This window comes from Scomber scombrus, chromosome 17, assembly GCF_963691925.1.
Source record: "Scomber scombrus chromosome 17, fScoSco1.1, whole genome shotgun sequence".
NCBI classification, from domain to species: domain Eukaryota; kingdom Metazoa; phylum Chordata; class Actinopteri; order Scombriformes; family Scombridae; genus Scomber; species Scomber scombrus.
Window position 1 is genome coordinate 21157116 of NC_084986.1, and position 15259 is coordinate 21172374.

The window sequence follows — 15259 nt, forward strand, 5'->3', positions numbered from 1 at the left end:
GCTGTCTGAGGAACGAGCCAGCCGTGATTTTGAACAAGGTAATTGCAGTTAACGTCCAAAATAAAGGAAACAGCAACATTAAGTCTTTCAGTTGGGTGTTGGACCGCTGTGATCTCCCTCAATGTGCCTTGGCACGGAGCATTTTGCTTGTCATTGTGTAACATGCTGTTTCTATTGCAACTGTTCATCCCTGTCATCCCTATCAATTGCCACTCAAGGCCTGTAGACGCAATATCGTCCTGGGAAGATTCCACCTCCGTCAAGATAGAAAATTCTTCCGGTGATGGAGGCAATCACTCAGAATTGCAATGTATTTTTTGGCATTTACATTTACCCGATAAGTGTTTCAGTATATCTACAACATGCCAGGAAATGTTCCTCCTTCGTAACATAACAGAGCAGCCAGAACCACTTAAACTTGTGAAATGAAGGATGTTGTGAAGGGGAAGGATCAAGAGTGCACAGCAGCCTTATGTGGTGACAAACAACACTCACTCAATAAAGGCCTTCATATAAGATAAAATGGCTTGTAGTAAAGCTTTTTGATGATTGTCATGCAAAGAAAGAGAGAACTTCATATTGCACCATTTTAATGTAATATTTCAACACTGTGAAAGTATTTTTTTACATTCTTTTTTTATTTATCACCTTATTCAAAATGTGTGATGATGATGAGAACTAATTCCAAAACCTTCATTAAATAAATAAAAATCAATTTTCTCACTCTTTTTGTGGTTGAGTGAGTTTGTCTTTGAGCAGACGTGTCAACAAAATACTGCTGACAGCAAACGTTTCTTTTTTTTGGTTTGTGCTCAGACAAACTCAGAAGACCTAAACTGCCAATATCCGTCCATAATTTATACATCACACAAGGCCCTGCGGCAAAAAGAATTTGATGACCGTAAAACTCAGTGACTCTGAGGTCAATTCATGAATTATTCAGTTCCAAGCGAAACAAAATAAAAAAGCAAACTCAAATGAAAGGGAAAAAATTGATTTATATTCATTTGGTTATTTCCTTTTTCAATAACATGTACTGTAAATATCAGATTTGCAGTACATGTTCAATTCTTCTGAAGTGGTGAAACCATAAATAACTCACAGGGAAATGCATTGTGATACTCATACTCATACTAAACAGGTGTGACCTAATCAGCAGTACTCACACCTTTAGACATTTTCAGGTGTTAAAATAATGAACTCTAATGCAATTAAATGCAAATATGCCAAAGATCTATACTTTTTTTTTTAATAAGAAAGACTAGTGGACTTGAGAGATGGACTGCATCTCTCCTGTTACTGTTTCTGTTGCAGGGAGAGCAAGAGCCAAAGATTTCTTAAAAACCCGACCACATTGGAGATGTGAGAGGCTAAAACAAGAAAGCATTGTCTTCTTGGCTGGTTGTTAATTCAGTTGTGTAACTTGTTTGTTCCTGTTTCCTATTTTAAGGAACATTGCTTCAGGTTTGGATCATTTGACTCATTTGAGTACAAAAAAGTGGGTGATCTGTATGGAAAGAAGTCCTGTCAAAGGCAGAAGTTCACATTGTCTCACTTACTGGTGTTGCAACATTTTGGGTTTAACAGCTTCCATCAGGTGTCATCAGAAAACGATAAAGCCTGCAGAAGTTTTTCACTCTCACATTCAGGTGTGCAAAAGTATAGTTTTAGATTATTTTGACGGCATCCACCTCTTCTTAAAGGTGGATTCTGATCACACATAATTATATTTCGCATCTTACTAAACCAAAACTCTTTCATTTCCAAATTTAGAGTATTCTTAGGTATTCAGAAGAGAACTTATTTGTGTGATTTGGAAGAAGTGAAAAATAAGTAAATACTATGATGACTTAAGAGTCTGTTTTGCGTGAAATGGCTCAGTTCAGTTAAGTATGTTATCGATTGTCAGTGTACAGATCAAAAAGAAGTCTGTGGTTTGTTAACTTTGCCTCAAAAATTAGAAAAATAAATAATTCAATAATCTATTTAATTCATCTCTATTTTGATTTCTCCAATAGCTCATACAATATAAGTTTTTGGAGTTCTGTGGCAGACCTTTGAAGATCTGAAAATCTGACTTTTTGGGTCTTCAGTTTTGGACTTTTTGTGGTGTCACTTGAAAATGTACTGATTCAGGATCAGGTTTGTATTAATTTATGATGTTTTTGTAAGGCAATGCAGGCTGGGCTCAGTTGTACAAACAAAAAAACACATAATTCATTTATTATGTCAAACCAGACAAACAGCATTTGTCAGATTATAAAAAGAGGCATTTTCAAGGGAATTAATTATCACTTTGGACATTAACAGCAGTATCCAGTGTACATAAACATCTCAATGTCTGTGGTTGGTTCATGTGTGAAAACACACACATGAAAATAGTAGAGAATAAACTGCACAGGTTGGGCAATTGGATTGTTACTGTAACTCAGTAATTAAAGGACCAGTCCACGATTTTCATACTCGCCATTAGATGAACAGGCTCTGAGAGCATTTCTGATAAAAAAAATACGGCAGCCTCAGAAAACCTTCAGCCTTCTTTGACCAACACCTGCACTTAGCTTGTTGCATGTTGCACATTGCATGTAAAGACAACTCAGAAACATTGCAAAATCAAATATGTATTAGTCTCTCTAGAAGTTTTTTTTTTTTGCAGTGCAATTTTACTGGCACTTTTTGCACATTGCATATTTTATTATTATTTATTATACATATATTTGTTTTATTAGTACAACTTTGGGGTATTTTTAGTAAAACGTTTTTAGTTTTTCCCCATTTTTTCCCCATCTATCTATCTATCTATCTATCTATCTACCTGGACACACTTGAAAATTGTGAACCGATCCTTTAAACGTCTCAGCACACCTGCGTTACAGACTACAGGGCACTAGGTGGCGCTGAGGTGCGCTGCTGTGTGTCTTTATGTCCAGCAGTCGTCGCTAAAACTCCAGTTTTCTTTGCCAAAATCAATCCCACAATCCCCACACACCGGCGGTGTATTCATTTGAATGGTCAAAACTCAAATGCTAGCGACCCTGCAGACAGAAGTTGTTGTTGAGTTTAACCAGTTTTTTTCACATTTGGGATTTTACACACCCGCGGAGACTTGAAGACATTTGACAGAATGGATCGGTTGGTATTTAACTCCTTGCTTAAATCGTTCAAATGATTTCTGGAGCACCATGATTCAAGCCATATGTTCCTTGAGTTGTAAGGCGAGCTAGCCTGTTAGCTATCACTTAGCGGCCCAGCTTGTCAGTGTCTACGTGATAGTCGAGCTTTAGGCTAACAGCTACAGTTGGCTAACTGTGGCTTTTAAGTTAGCTCGCTACATAAGCTAGCTCACTTAGCCGAAGGACGTAACGAAATGCAGTGTTGTACTCAAAACGTTTGTTACCTCATTTAGTAGCACGTTAAAAAAACATGCTTACGCTATTTAAACCATCAGATAGTAACATTTACAGCATAATGTTGCAGCTCAGTTAGCTAATGTTAAGGCTTGTATCGCAGCAGCCAACGCCTTTGACTCCAAAAACAACATTTTTATCACATTTGAACGTCCAGTCTTTGAGAATCACACTGCAGCTTGTGCTCTGTATCTTAGCTACATAGCAAGACGTTATCAGGCCATGAAAAGTAACTGTGACTTATTGTCCCTGCTGAAAGCAGAGCTGTGTGATTACTAACTTACTTTCCCCCCCACACAATTGTTTGTCCAACAGTGTCCCTTATTATGGCAGCTGGTAAGCAATGGGATGTCTGTAAGGTCAAACAGAATAAAACCAATGGCCTTCTGCGATCTTGCCTGCATCTTTCTGCTGAAAAGAACATGAAGCAGGTACGGAGAACCAAATATCATGGCTTATTGTGTCAACAGTTGTCCAGTTTGTCTGTGAAATCCTGATGACTGTGAAGTGACAGTGCAGTGCTGCTTTTGTAGTAGTAATAGTACAGCATGTAGTGGTGGCCTCATCCCCTATCCTTTTGTTTTAGGTGGATATTATAAATAAGGAAGAATTAGATAAAGAAAGGTGAGTCTCTGATCTTCATCTGTGGGATTCATCTAATCATGATCACTCACTCACTGTCTGTGTCCCGCAGATAATCCTTCTCAGTCACTGGACCATTTAAGGCACCTTTCCATAACCATTGTCACCATTATCACCATGTCAGCGGCTTTGAATTTTATGATTGATTTTTTTTTTTTTAACCAAGCTAACTCGCCTTTGCATTTGGCCCGTGTTGACTCTCCTTTCAACAGATTCCAAGTGCACAGTCCAGGCAAAGCGAAGCGATTGTCATCTTGCAAGAGGAAGGGTTTCCCATCGGTGGAGGTGGGCTCGAAGCTGCACCGCAGAACATCCAATGTAGGCCGTGCCCGTGACCCCGGCATGGCCAACAAAGAAAATGAGCTGACGTGCTCCGATGACGTGCGGGGCATTCACCACAATGACAACTGCGGGCTCCCTGTGAACTCCGCAGAGGCCTCCAAGATGGCAGGGGCCAGCTCCAAGTACAGCGACTTTACAGAAGTGAGAGACTTAGCCGAGCTGTAGCTCATATAAAAAAAAATTGCAAATGAATGCCTCTCTGCTGTGGAATGTCAAGGCATTTAATTTTTGCATGGGTTTGATTTAAAAAAAAAAAAAAAAAAAAAAAAAAAAATTGCCGCACTGTAGCAAACACTGAATTCCCTCTTTGTATTTGTGTGTAGCTATCAAAGGATCATGAAGCTATGACTCACGTCCTTTTCGGAAGGAACCTTCGACTTAAAGTAGCCCAAACACTATGGCGAAGAAATGCCAGTGAATTAGTGGCCTATCTAATAAGGTAAAACACTGACCACTTATACAGCGTTTTGGTAAATTTTGCTCAAAACTAAATGCAGGATAATAATACTTCATATATTTGCTTTCCTAGAATTCAAGACACAGGGGTGCTGCTCGACTGCTTACCTGTCTTAACAAACAAGTGAGTCTCATCATTTCTCCCTTTTTTCAAGGATTTAGCTTCAACTGTACCGACTTGACTGCACAATACTGCAGATCTGTATTAAAGAAGATAATGTAGTATAATCTAAATGATGTGTTGTGGCATTGCCTTCACGTAAATGTAGACCATTTAAAAAAAACACAACTCGAAGAGAGGGAGAGGGGAAATCCAAATGTACTTAATTGCTTTTTTCTTCCCTTTTTAATCCACTTTAGAGTATTGAGACATTATGTGATATAATAAAAGGTTGAAAAAAAGACTGATTAAATTATAATACACAGGATGACAGCTTGTTTTGATGTGTGTTTTTTTAATGTTGGCATCTTACAACAGTCACAGCAAGTCTGAGGCTGCTAGACTCAACTATTGGAACTCAGTTTGCCATGTGTTTTTTCTCTGTATGCCTATATTACCAATAACCAGCTTTCTTTCCTCTTTTTGTGTGTCTGTCTCAGTCTTCAAACTGAAGCACCATGTTTATCACTTGGATGCTGCGTTGACCTCATGCCCCAAGTGAAAATGATTCTTGCCAGTAAATATGAAGAGTAAGTGTCACTGAGTGTCAAGTGATCCTCTGCCTGTCTTTGACATTACATTGACTAATCAAAGGCAAGTAGATTTGCTGTTTTAGTCTCAAAGATGAATCAAGAGTCTTCAGCCAGTCTGAACAACTAATGAATCAAACTGAAAATCTGATGAAAGACTGTCTTCCAAGACTCAAAACCGCAACATCATTTGCCTTTATCAGTTGTAGCTATACTTTTGAACTGAGAATATTTATTGACATCTTTGACATGATAATTTTACTAACTGGTCGATTGATTTGTCCTTTTTTTTATTTTTATAGACACATAATGGTGGGTTTACACTGGGTTCAATCCATCATCAGGAAATGGTGGCCAGAGCTTTCAAAAAATGAGAAAAGACTGCGGGACAGTTGTTCAGAAGACAGGTGGGCACTGCATTTTATATACAACTAAATAGACACTCCTATTAAATTACCAAATCTTAAAAGTCACATACAGCTATTTTTTAAACGCTGACCTCTTGGTTTTTGTAGTCTGGCTGAGATATTAGAGACACATTTCTGACACTGACTTAAAGGAGATACATCACGCTTTTTGTTATTTTCTCTGATTTATATACTTGAGGTAAACATATGTAAAATGCTCCCTGCAAGTGAAAAGCGCAGACTTCCACTGCTCTGAACACTTCATCTGCAAAGTTGTCTCTGTTTCCTCCCCATGATTACATCAGATTGTAATGACGGCCATCTGTTGGTAGCCTTTGTTACTAAGGTTGTTCCTGTTGTCCACTCACATATTTCGGATCAGATTCAGGCTCGAACATGTACAGATGTATTTGAGAAGTTTCCTTTTCAAGCTACGGTTTGTTTTTCAAACACTAAATTACATAAAGTTATTCCAGAATATATATATAGACCTAAAAAATGTGCATGACTCTTCCCCCTTTAACTGTAACATGTACTTGACTGTAAAAGCTGCAGACCAGTACTATTGAAAGCAACCAAGGACACTAAAAACTGTCCTTTTTATAAAGTCTCATTGTGTGATTCACTCCATCATTCTGTTTATGTTTATGGATTGGAATGCGCAGTGACCTACTGATATAATAATATACTATACTATATTTATGCTTCCTGTACTTTGTACTAATACGTAACTATGCCGTATAAAACACACCTGACCGGCATACAAAGCGATGTGTTGCCTGCTTTCATTTTCTTCAGCATTCATAGGCTCAAACCAGATATACTTGCATGTTGATTACACCACCGCAACCAGACTTCTTTCACCACAGAGTGTACAAACAGCTGCAGTAAGATTTTTTTTCTTTTCTTTTCTTTTCTTTTTTTAAAAATGATGAAATAAAAATGGCACAAAAGTTTTGATTTTTCCTCCTTTCTAGTGCCTGGTAATTTTACCTACTTGTGCTTGACGGTAAACAAAGGAGGTGAATGTGATTTATTGTTGTTGCTGTTTTAAAATATTATTACACCCACATGCCTTAGACCAGAATATTAACTATGGTGTCACAATGTGGATAAAAAGATGTTGAATTGTAATCAACTCAAAAATATGACTTCCAGCTTCAGAAGATATTTGTTAAAAGACGATCATGTACATTTCTGATAGCAGTTGGGATTCATTTGCATCAGCAGAGCTCTTGGTAGGGATGGAAGAGAGGGTGGGTTGGGGGATTCTACAGTCAGTGAGTGGGGGTCATGTGCACACTTGCTGTTACAGTAATGCTTGTATGTGCATTGCAGGAATATTGAAGTCATGAAGCAGCGGCTGAAGGACTTGTGGAAGGATGGTGCCCGGTTGTGTTTGGTTCCTGGATCTACGGGAGAAATGGCAAAGGTGAGAAGATGCAATTAATGCAAAGTTTATTATAAAATATTTTGGTGTAGATGTTGGTTTTTATTTTTTAAGAAGTGTAGAAGATTGTTTTCAAAGTATTTTAAATGCCATTTGTCAAAATTTGAATAAAAGGGAAATGTGACAATGTTGTTCATATACTCTGTGTCAACCTTAGCTTTTTTTGATTGTATTTATTAATTAATGCTTCAAGTGGAAAACACTGAAAAGATGCAGAATTTAAATAAAAATTTAAAAACAGACGACATTTAAAAAAAAAAAGTTTACATAATGTTACAACACTGCTAAAAACTGAGTGGGCTCAGATTGTCATTAAGAATATGATTTAATACATATTTGAAAGTTACACAAAATGATTAAGTTACAGAGGTTACTTCATAAACAGCAATCTCGACAACTAATCGCCTACTTAAAAATTGTGTTTTTAGATGGCTAGTCCAAGTAACTTGTTTGGTCTTGTGAAATAAAATGTAAAAAGTCTTGTGTATTTTCTCTAATAGAAACAGAATTACAGTAGAGTAATTTCAGCCTCTTTCTGTAAAAGTTTCCAAAACAGCATCTTGTCCAGTAGTGTTAGCAGACTGTACAGGTGTTTCTGCTGTCTTTTCCGGCCTCTTGTTGATTTTGGGTGGACACCGCAAACCACTCCCTTCCTATAAAGAAACCTCTGCAAGCTAGACAGTATTAGCTGTAGTAACATAGGTTTCTAGTCTGTATTGTGTATACAGTTCATTTGTTTCCAGCTTCACATCCTGTTTCATGCTGAAACGCATCAAGCCATGAAAGAAAAGTATGATGCCAGAACCATTCACGAGACCTGTTCAAGGAAATAGTTTGACTCATCAAGTTTTAAGTAATAGTTGCAGAAAGCCAAATTAACACATTTATAGTTAGTGTTGGCAGAGTAATCTTGTGTCTTGTACTGTGTGTAATTGGAAAAAACGTTGAATATAAATGTAGATACATGTTGGGACTGATTTATTCATTGTGTTGTAAAACTAAGATCATGCAGGATGTTTGACTAGCTGTGAAAAAAAACTAACTCTGTCTTCTCTTCTTGTCGCAGGCCATCGAAGCTTATCTTTCACAGCTGCCCTGACAGTTGTCAAAGTAACACTCTTGAGGATGTGACCACTACTGCCGGATCATGGCTGTGTTTTGAACTGATAATGATGCCAGAGAAATGGACTGGTTCATTCTGCCCCTCAAACTCGAAACCTCTTAACTGGGACTGATAACAACACTTCAGACTCCTTCAGTTAGAGCTGGAGACACTTAAGAAGGGGCCAGGAGAGCTTTTCTGCTAAACAAAAAACAAACAAACATTTAAAAAAAAAAAAGAAGAAAAAAACACAGCAAATGACTGCTTCACATTGAAGTGGACCGTCTTGTGAAGGGGCATATAGCTGACCTCCATGAGACTGGATGTACGTCGCTCTATGAAGTGCCAAGCTCTTCGTCTCTCATTACACTACTCTTTGCCATGGAATGCAAATGCACTTGTGGATGTAATGAATGCTCCGCTGTTTTGATGTTTTTTTAATCCTGGGTTCTTTGGAATCAGGAACTTGAATCTGCAGCAGTCTTAAGTTATTAGAGCTCCTCTTGTTTTCATTTTTGCCTCCTTATGACATTTGACTGTATAATGTAAAATGTAAAAACAAGTGATTCTTTTAATCTTCTTTTAAATAAATTTGATAAAAATCAATTTTTCTTTTTGTTTTATTTTGTTCTTAGTGTTTTACATACATAAACAGTCAACGTAATTTATTTTTACAGTGTTAGCTAGTATATTACAGCAAAGAAAACCCTAATTAATCTATTAAGGGGACATTTAATTGGCTTATATAAATTTGATTGGTGCACATTGCTTTAAAAATGTGTTAATAGTACATTATCCCACCAAAATTGTTTTTAACAAAACAAAGCAAACTTGTTCAGTAAGCCATCCAAAGTGGCCAAACAAGTTTTTGTGGTTTACTTGTTTGTTTTTGTCAAAATTCAAATTCATTCAAATTAATTACATTTTAACATACATGTGAAATAGCGTAATTGGAGGGTACAATCAAATCTTATGAAAGGAAAATTATTTTATTTAAAAAAACTACAAAGTAAAACATTTAAATACTTTTTTCATGCAGTAAAAAATGAAATACATTTAATTAAACTTTGTTTTTGTGTAATCTTAGGTGATCAAATTCATAAAAATGTTTAAGGAAACAAAGATCATCAATGAAACTGCATTTATGTAGAAGAAAATATTAACAATTGACAACATTGAAACTAAAATAATTCCTGGGAAGTTAACATTCCAATTGTAGGACGACATATTTTACAGCTTCAAGCTTTACAACTTCAATTTATCTTTATAAAGTTGAAGATAACGCCCAAGGTTTTTTTTATTTGTTTATTTTGAAAGTTAGGAGTGACTCATTTCAACAGGAAGTACATCTGTCAGACCCGTTTGTACTGTCGGTTTGTACAATAAAGTTTAAGGTTGTTTTTTTTTTTTACGTGACATCAGACTCTCCGCAGAGACAGCTGAGCTCAGTCTTCCGCTGTTTCTCCAAACTGCTCCTGGATACATGTTGACGCACATATAGCTAGATTACATTTTAAATTAAACAACAAAGACAGGCGACATGTTGCACAGGGGAAAAACACCGCTGTTGTGGCTTTTCATGCAGGCTGTGCTCGTCGTGGTGCAATGTTTCACCGACATGGACACCGGGCCTGGCGCAGGAGTATCCACGCAGACCAACGGAGATCGCTTTAAAATCGAGGGGAGAGCGATTGTCCCGGGGATTAAAACACAAGACTGGGTCTCCTCTGCTCGGGTTTTAGTGGAAGGTGAAGAATACGTGGGATTTATGAGGTGAGAAAACATCCACAGTTATACTGTTTACGTGGGCTAACTAGCATTAGCATATCCGGCGAAGCTAAACGGTTGCCTAAGCTACTATTGTTGGTAGCTTGCAGGTGCTGACTCTTGTAAGAAATGAACAACTTAATGTTTTGTAATTAACTTCTGCCAACCAAAATAACAACAATGTTAGGTAATTATAACTGACTTGTCAGTAAAATTAACCGTTCATTTCCTTGTGAGGAACGTCAAGTAACGTTAGCTGAGCCTGTTAGCATAACAAACCTCAGTCACAAGAGACGAGTCTGTTGTTACACTGTCACCCTGAGGTACAGTTAAGTCACAGATGTCACACTTAAAAAACACAATAATGCAGTGGTGGAGGAGGCATCTTTAAGTAAAAGTACCTATTCTTCAATATAATAATTCTCCTTTACCAGTTAAAATCATGTATGAGTACATAAGTATTATGAGCTTGATGTAGTATGCAGTATTACAGTAAAAGTAGTGGTTTGTTCCCTCTGACTGATACATTATTATAAATGAAATAATCAAATTATTGATAGTGAAGCATCAGTGTTAGAGCAGCATGTTACTGTTGTAGCTGCTGGAGATGGAGCTAGTTTACAATACTTTATATACAATTAGATATACAAAGTAGTGGTTCGCAACCTAGGGTTCGGGCCCCTCTAAAGGGTCCCCAGATCAATGTGAGGGGTTGTGAGATGATTAATGGGAGACGAAAAAAGAAAAAACAAAGTACTGATACACAAATCTGTTTTCAGTTTTTTTAAAAACTTTTTCTCTAATCTTTGATTTTTGGTGAAATATTGGATCATTTGATCAATTATTGAAATGATATGAAAGGTCATCAAAGCCAAAAAGGTCAGATACCACTGGTTTCATCTTTAACAATGTAATGTATTTTAAAATTATATTAACTTACCTATTGTGTCAAATCTTTATCTGAAAAATAACTAAAGCTGTCAGATAAATGTGGTGTAGTGGAAAGTAGCATCAAATTGAAATACTCAAGTAAAATACAGGTACCTCAAATTTGTGCTATCCCCCTGCCCAACAACCATCCAGTCCACACATACACTGATCCACACATCCCTACATCACATAATGTATAAATTGCACAGTAGTGGACCGAATATAAAATCATTTTATTTTTTATCATTTTTATTTTTAAAATTAATTATTTTCTGCAATTACAGTACAACAGCATGTATGTTTAAAGGGCCGCAACTTAGAGAAGACCTGAAACGTGTTCTTGTTTCCCAATTAGATATTCCACTTACTGTCATAGAAGAATACTAAAGAAATCAGCAAATATTCACATTTAAGAAGCTGGAATCAGAGAATTTGGACTTTTCCCCCCGTTTCCTTAAAAAAAGTCAAATTGTTGGCAACAAATTGTGTAATTGACTTATGATTGCACATGTCATAGATGAGGCCTTGATTTCATTGTATTGTATGAAAATAACCAAACCTTTTGAATATAGGTCCTCTTTTCTCAGGCAAGACCTCACCTCAGCCCTAACAATGTGAACTCAGATATCTTTTTTTTTTTGTCTTTACTAATTTTATTGTGTTTCCATCTCTTGTTGCAGAACTGATGGGAGTTTTGCTGTTAACGACGTCCCTTCAGGATCTTACGTTGTGGAAATCGTGACCCCGAATTACAGATTCGAGCCAGTACGTGTTGATATCACATCCAAGGGTAAAATGAGGTAAGATCTAACTACTGGCAAACATTTAAATAATGTGGTCACATGAATTACCCTGTTACATTCATCAGAGCAATTTTGTCCAGAGGCACCTTGTTGCTGAGGTAAACATGTGTCACTTTACAGGGCACGTCTTGTGAACCACATCAAGACTTCAGAAGTAATCCGCCAGCCATATCCTCTCCAAGTCAGAGCTAGTGGCCCTCACAGCTACTTCATGAAGAGGGAAACCTGGGGCTGGACAGACTTCCTTATGAATCCAATGGTAAACAAAAACTCTTAATTATTCATCATGTATAATGCATGTTATTGCTGTAATAGAAACCAACTTATTGAATTATTTCTGTTATCCCATTCATTCTATAATCAAACCTTTGAAATTAATTTTTTCACATCAAACCAAAACGATCCTTAATTCATGTAGTGTACATTTTATTCTTATTTTTCAAGTGTCAACCACACAGATGTTTGTGTTGTGCTACCGACTCTTGTTTAAATTTACTGTCATTGTTGCTCCTGTAGGTTATGATGATGGTTCTGCCCCTGCTGATTATTGTCCTGCTGCCCAAGGTGGTCAACACCAATGATCCAGAGATGAGAAAGGTAAAAAAACAAACCCAAATGAAACATATGAGTGTGGGGTATAAATGAAGTGTCATGTGATGTCTCTGAGTTGTATAGGATTCATTCTGGCACTGCAAGATCATGAAAGAATAGAGTTAATATATCATATATCAGTAGGCAAAGGATATCCTGATTTTGAAATGTGAGCATGCATTATATATCTTAACTGTCAGTGAAATCATTTTTTTAAGGATTTTTAACAACAGTGAGGATGATCAGTCTGTTCCTATCCTTCAGTTCCTGACAGCTGTTTTTATTCACAGGAAATGGAGCAGTCCATGAACATGCTGAACCCCAACCCAGAGCTTCCCGACGTCTCCGAGCTCATGACCAAACTATTCTCTGGCTCCAAGGGCTCCAGCAAGGCAAGCAGCAGCAGCAGCAAGGGCACCAGGCCGGCTGTCAAGCGGAGGTAGTACTGCAGACGCCTCCTAATCTGCATAAAGAAGCACGAGTAAATGCCATGGAAGCAAGATTTTTAAGTGTCATTTTTTTCGGGTCTATTGTACAGTTTTTCCTTTATAAACAGATGTTGAGTGCATCTTGATTCCTTATATACTATTGGAGAAAAAAAAGCAAAAGTACAAGTTTTTTTTTTTTTTTTTCATACTGCACTGATAGAAATTTCTTAAAAACTCTGCAATATCTGTTCATTTGCTCTTTACTTATACTACTCATCATCTTTATTTTCTGTGCTAACCCTCCAGTGTGCATTTCCACTGCTGCTAATTCCACTACCTGAAAGAAAACATATATACATATTCAGGGTTTTTTTTTTTTGGTTTGTTTTTTTGCAATTTCAGTAACACGACTGTGAATGAAGATAAATTGAATTTTAAGACTGATAAATTCTTATTTAAAAAAGCCTAGATAAATAAATTGCAATGGTATATAACAACTGTGTTTTATTTCAGATCATATTTGTTTGAAAGCAAGCACATGGCCTTCTCATTTTATTTCAATTAGTATCTACTGTTTGGCCAGAATTCACATTCTACTTTTGTGCCTAAGGTGTATAAATTGATATGGTAATGTCTGGCAGTTCAAAGAATGAAAGAGCTGTGTGGTTGCTTTCAGGCGCTCTACAAAGTGTAACTGGCTTTACTTTTAATAAAGCGGACAGCCAAGTCCACATTAAAGTCAATGATAAAATGTGTTTGTGATAAATGTTCTCAGTTGATCATGAAACACTAATTTTTGCTAAGAGCTTTCAGCAAAGGTCATCTGCTGATGAAGACCATGTGATATGATTAAAGCTCTAGGAAAAGCCAGTAAGTGCACCTTGAGTTGGGATTGTTTTGTTCAATGATTATTTCTAATATCGGATATTAACTTTAAAGGGAACATATGATGCATGTTTCCAGGTCTATAATTATATTCTGGGACTCTTGGAATATCTTTAAATGATTCATAGTTTAGAAAATGCCTTTTTTATCATACAGTGGTCATTTATGCAGCCCATCAGTTCAGCATCTGGCTGAAACAGAGGCCATTTGAGACCGTAGTAAATTAATCAGAGGGTTCACAATGTTTAAAAGTGTCTATTTTTCTCATTTTCTTTTCAAATAATGTGTACTTTCATGTCTCTGTCATTTTACATCAAACAATATGAGCATTTACTTAAAAGTTGAACTGCTGTCCATCTGAACATGACTGAGGCAGAGTGTTGAGAGCATGCTTGCCCGAAAAAAGAAACAACTTGCAGGTACTGGGTCAAAAAACAAGCTCAAGACAAAAGTCATCCATCAGATCTACTTTAACAGATTAACAGAGATCTTTGCCAGGGACATTGAAGCCTTAACCTGTTAGGAGGTGTCACAAGCTCACATGCTGTAGCTTGATATTATGGGGGTCACAAGCAAGAAGGTTGAGAGGCACTGCTGTAAGGGTAAAGGGTGGCCGTAGCCTATAGTTGTTTTTATAATTTAAACCCAAAACCATCAATTTATTAGTTGGCCTTTCAATACTTTATAACTACCCCAGCCTTTCTGTGGCTCTGTATTTTAGAGAGGTAAGTCAGTCGTTGACAGAAAATTATTCAGCAACTATTTTGATAATTCATTGTTTTTCACTTTTTAGGGAAAAATATCCAGATTTGCTGATTCCGACTTTTCAAATATGATATTTTCTGATGTCTTTAGTGATAGTGTCTCTTATGACAGTAAATAGTTGAGGACTGTTGCCAGAACTTTAGAAGAAATTTGAGGATATTACCTTGAGCTTTGGGAAACTGGTTGATGGTTTTTTGTTACCATTTTCTGGCATTTTATAGACGAAACTAATTGAGAAAATTAGCAGCAGATTAATTAATAATGAAAATTGTCACTAGTGGCAGCCTCACAAATGGTATGAATCTAAAGAAAAGAAAAGGACATAAATATATACTTACATTTTTTTAAAAAGGCAATAATTTTAGCAAAATGTTGGACACTAAAAGCTAATGCATTTGTTAGGGACTATTTCCACATGTTTTTAGAGTATTTAAGGCAGCAGGATGGTTCATGTGAGAATGACTTAAAACAAACTATAGTGCCCATGTTACTTGTAATAAGGGAACATGTCTCCCAGTATAACAGTATAGTTAATTGATATGTTTTAATTGTTTTGGTACAACAATAGAGCTCTATGGCACAGAGGAATAAAAT

General features: G+C 36.7%; 2 protein-coding genes across 3 annotated transcripts; both read left to right on the forward strand.

The window, feature by feature from the left end:
- Positions 1 to 3011: 3011 nt before the first annotated feature.
- On the forward strand, positions 3012 to 9094 carry katnbl1 (katanin p80 subunit B-like 1). 2 transcript variants are annotated; one of them, XR_009927304.1, is made up of 10 exons: positions 3012 to 3132; positions 3723 to 3838; positions 3994 to 4031; positions 4262 to 4532; positions 4715 to 4830; positions 4921 to 4971; positions 5448 to 5537; positions 5840 to 5944; positions 6743 to 7376; positions 8461 to 9094. XR_009927304.1 is itself a non-coding variant. In XM_062437307.1 (10 exons), exons 2-10 carry the CDS (start codon positions 3734 to 3736, stop codon positions 8491 to 8493), a joined length of 903 nt encoding a protein of 300 aa, XP_062293291.1. In that variant the 5' UTR covers positions 3012 to 3132; positions 3723 to 3733; the 3' UTR covers positions 8494 to 9094. The 2 variants fall into 2 exon arrangements, 1 of the variants encoding a protein (XP_062293291.1); XM_062437307.1 differs by having other exon boundaries at positions 7283 to 7376.
- An 815-nt stretch (positions 9095 to 9909) lies between these two features.
- emc7b (ER membrane protein complex subunit 7b) lies at positions 9910 to 13758 on the forward strand. The gene is made up of 5 exons (XM_062437309.1): positions 9910 to 10269; positions 11874 to 11993; positions 12117 to 12255; positions 12513 to 12593; positions 12878 to 13758. The coding sequence occupies exons 1-5, from the start codon at positions 10037 to 10039 to the stop codon at positions 13028 to 13030; spliced, it is 726 nt and encodes a 241-aa protein (XP_062293293.1). The 5' UTR covers positions 9910 to 10036; the 3' UTR covers positions 13031 to 13758.
- Positions 13759 to 15259: the final 1501 nt, after the last annotated feature.

Coding starts and splice junctions, on each gene's coding strand:
- katnbl1 (XM_062437307.1), top strand. CDS start 3,734: ATGGCAGCTGGTAAGCAATGGGATGTCTGTAAGGTCAAACAGAATAAA. Junction 4,533..4,714: donor AGTACAGCGACTTTACAGAA/GTGAGAGACTTA, acceptor ATTTGTGTGTAG/CTATCAAAGGATCATGAAGC. Junction 5,538..5,839: donor CTTGCCAGTAAATATGAAGA/GTAAGTGTCACT, acceptor TTATTTTTATAG/ACACATAATGGTGGGTTTAC.
- emc7b (XM_062437309.1), top strand. CDS start 10,037: ATGTTGCACAGGGGAAAAACACCGCTGTTGTGGCTTTTCATGCAGGCT. Junction 10,270..11,873: donor GAATACGTGGGATTTATGAG/GTGAGAAAACAT, acceptor CTCTTGTTGCAG/AACTGATGGGAGTTTTGCTG. Junction 11,994..12,116: donor ACATCCAAGGGTAAAATGAG/GTAAGATCTAAC, acceptor GTCACTTTACAG/GGCACGTCTTGTGAACCACA.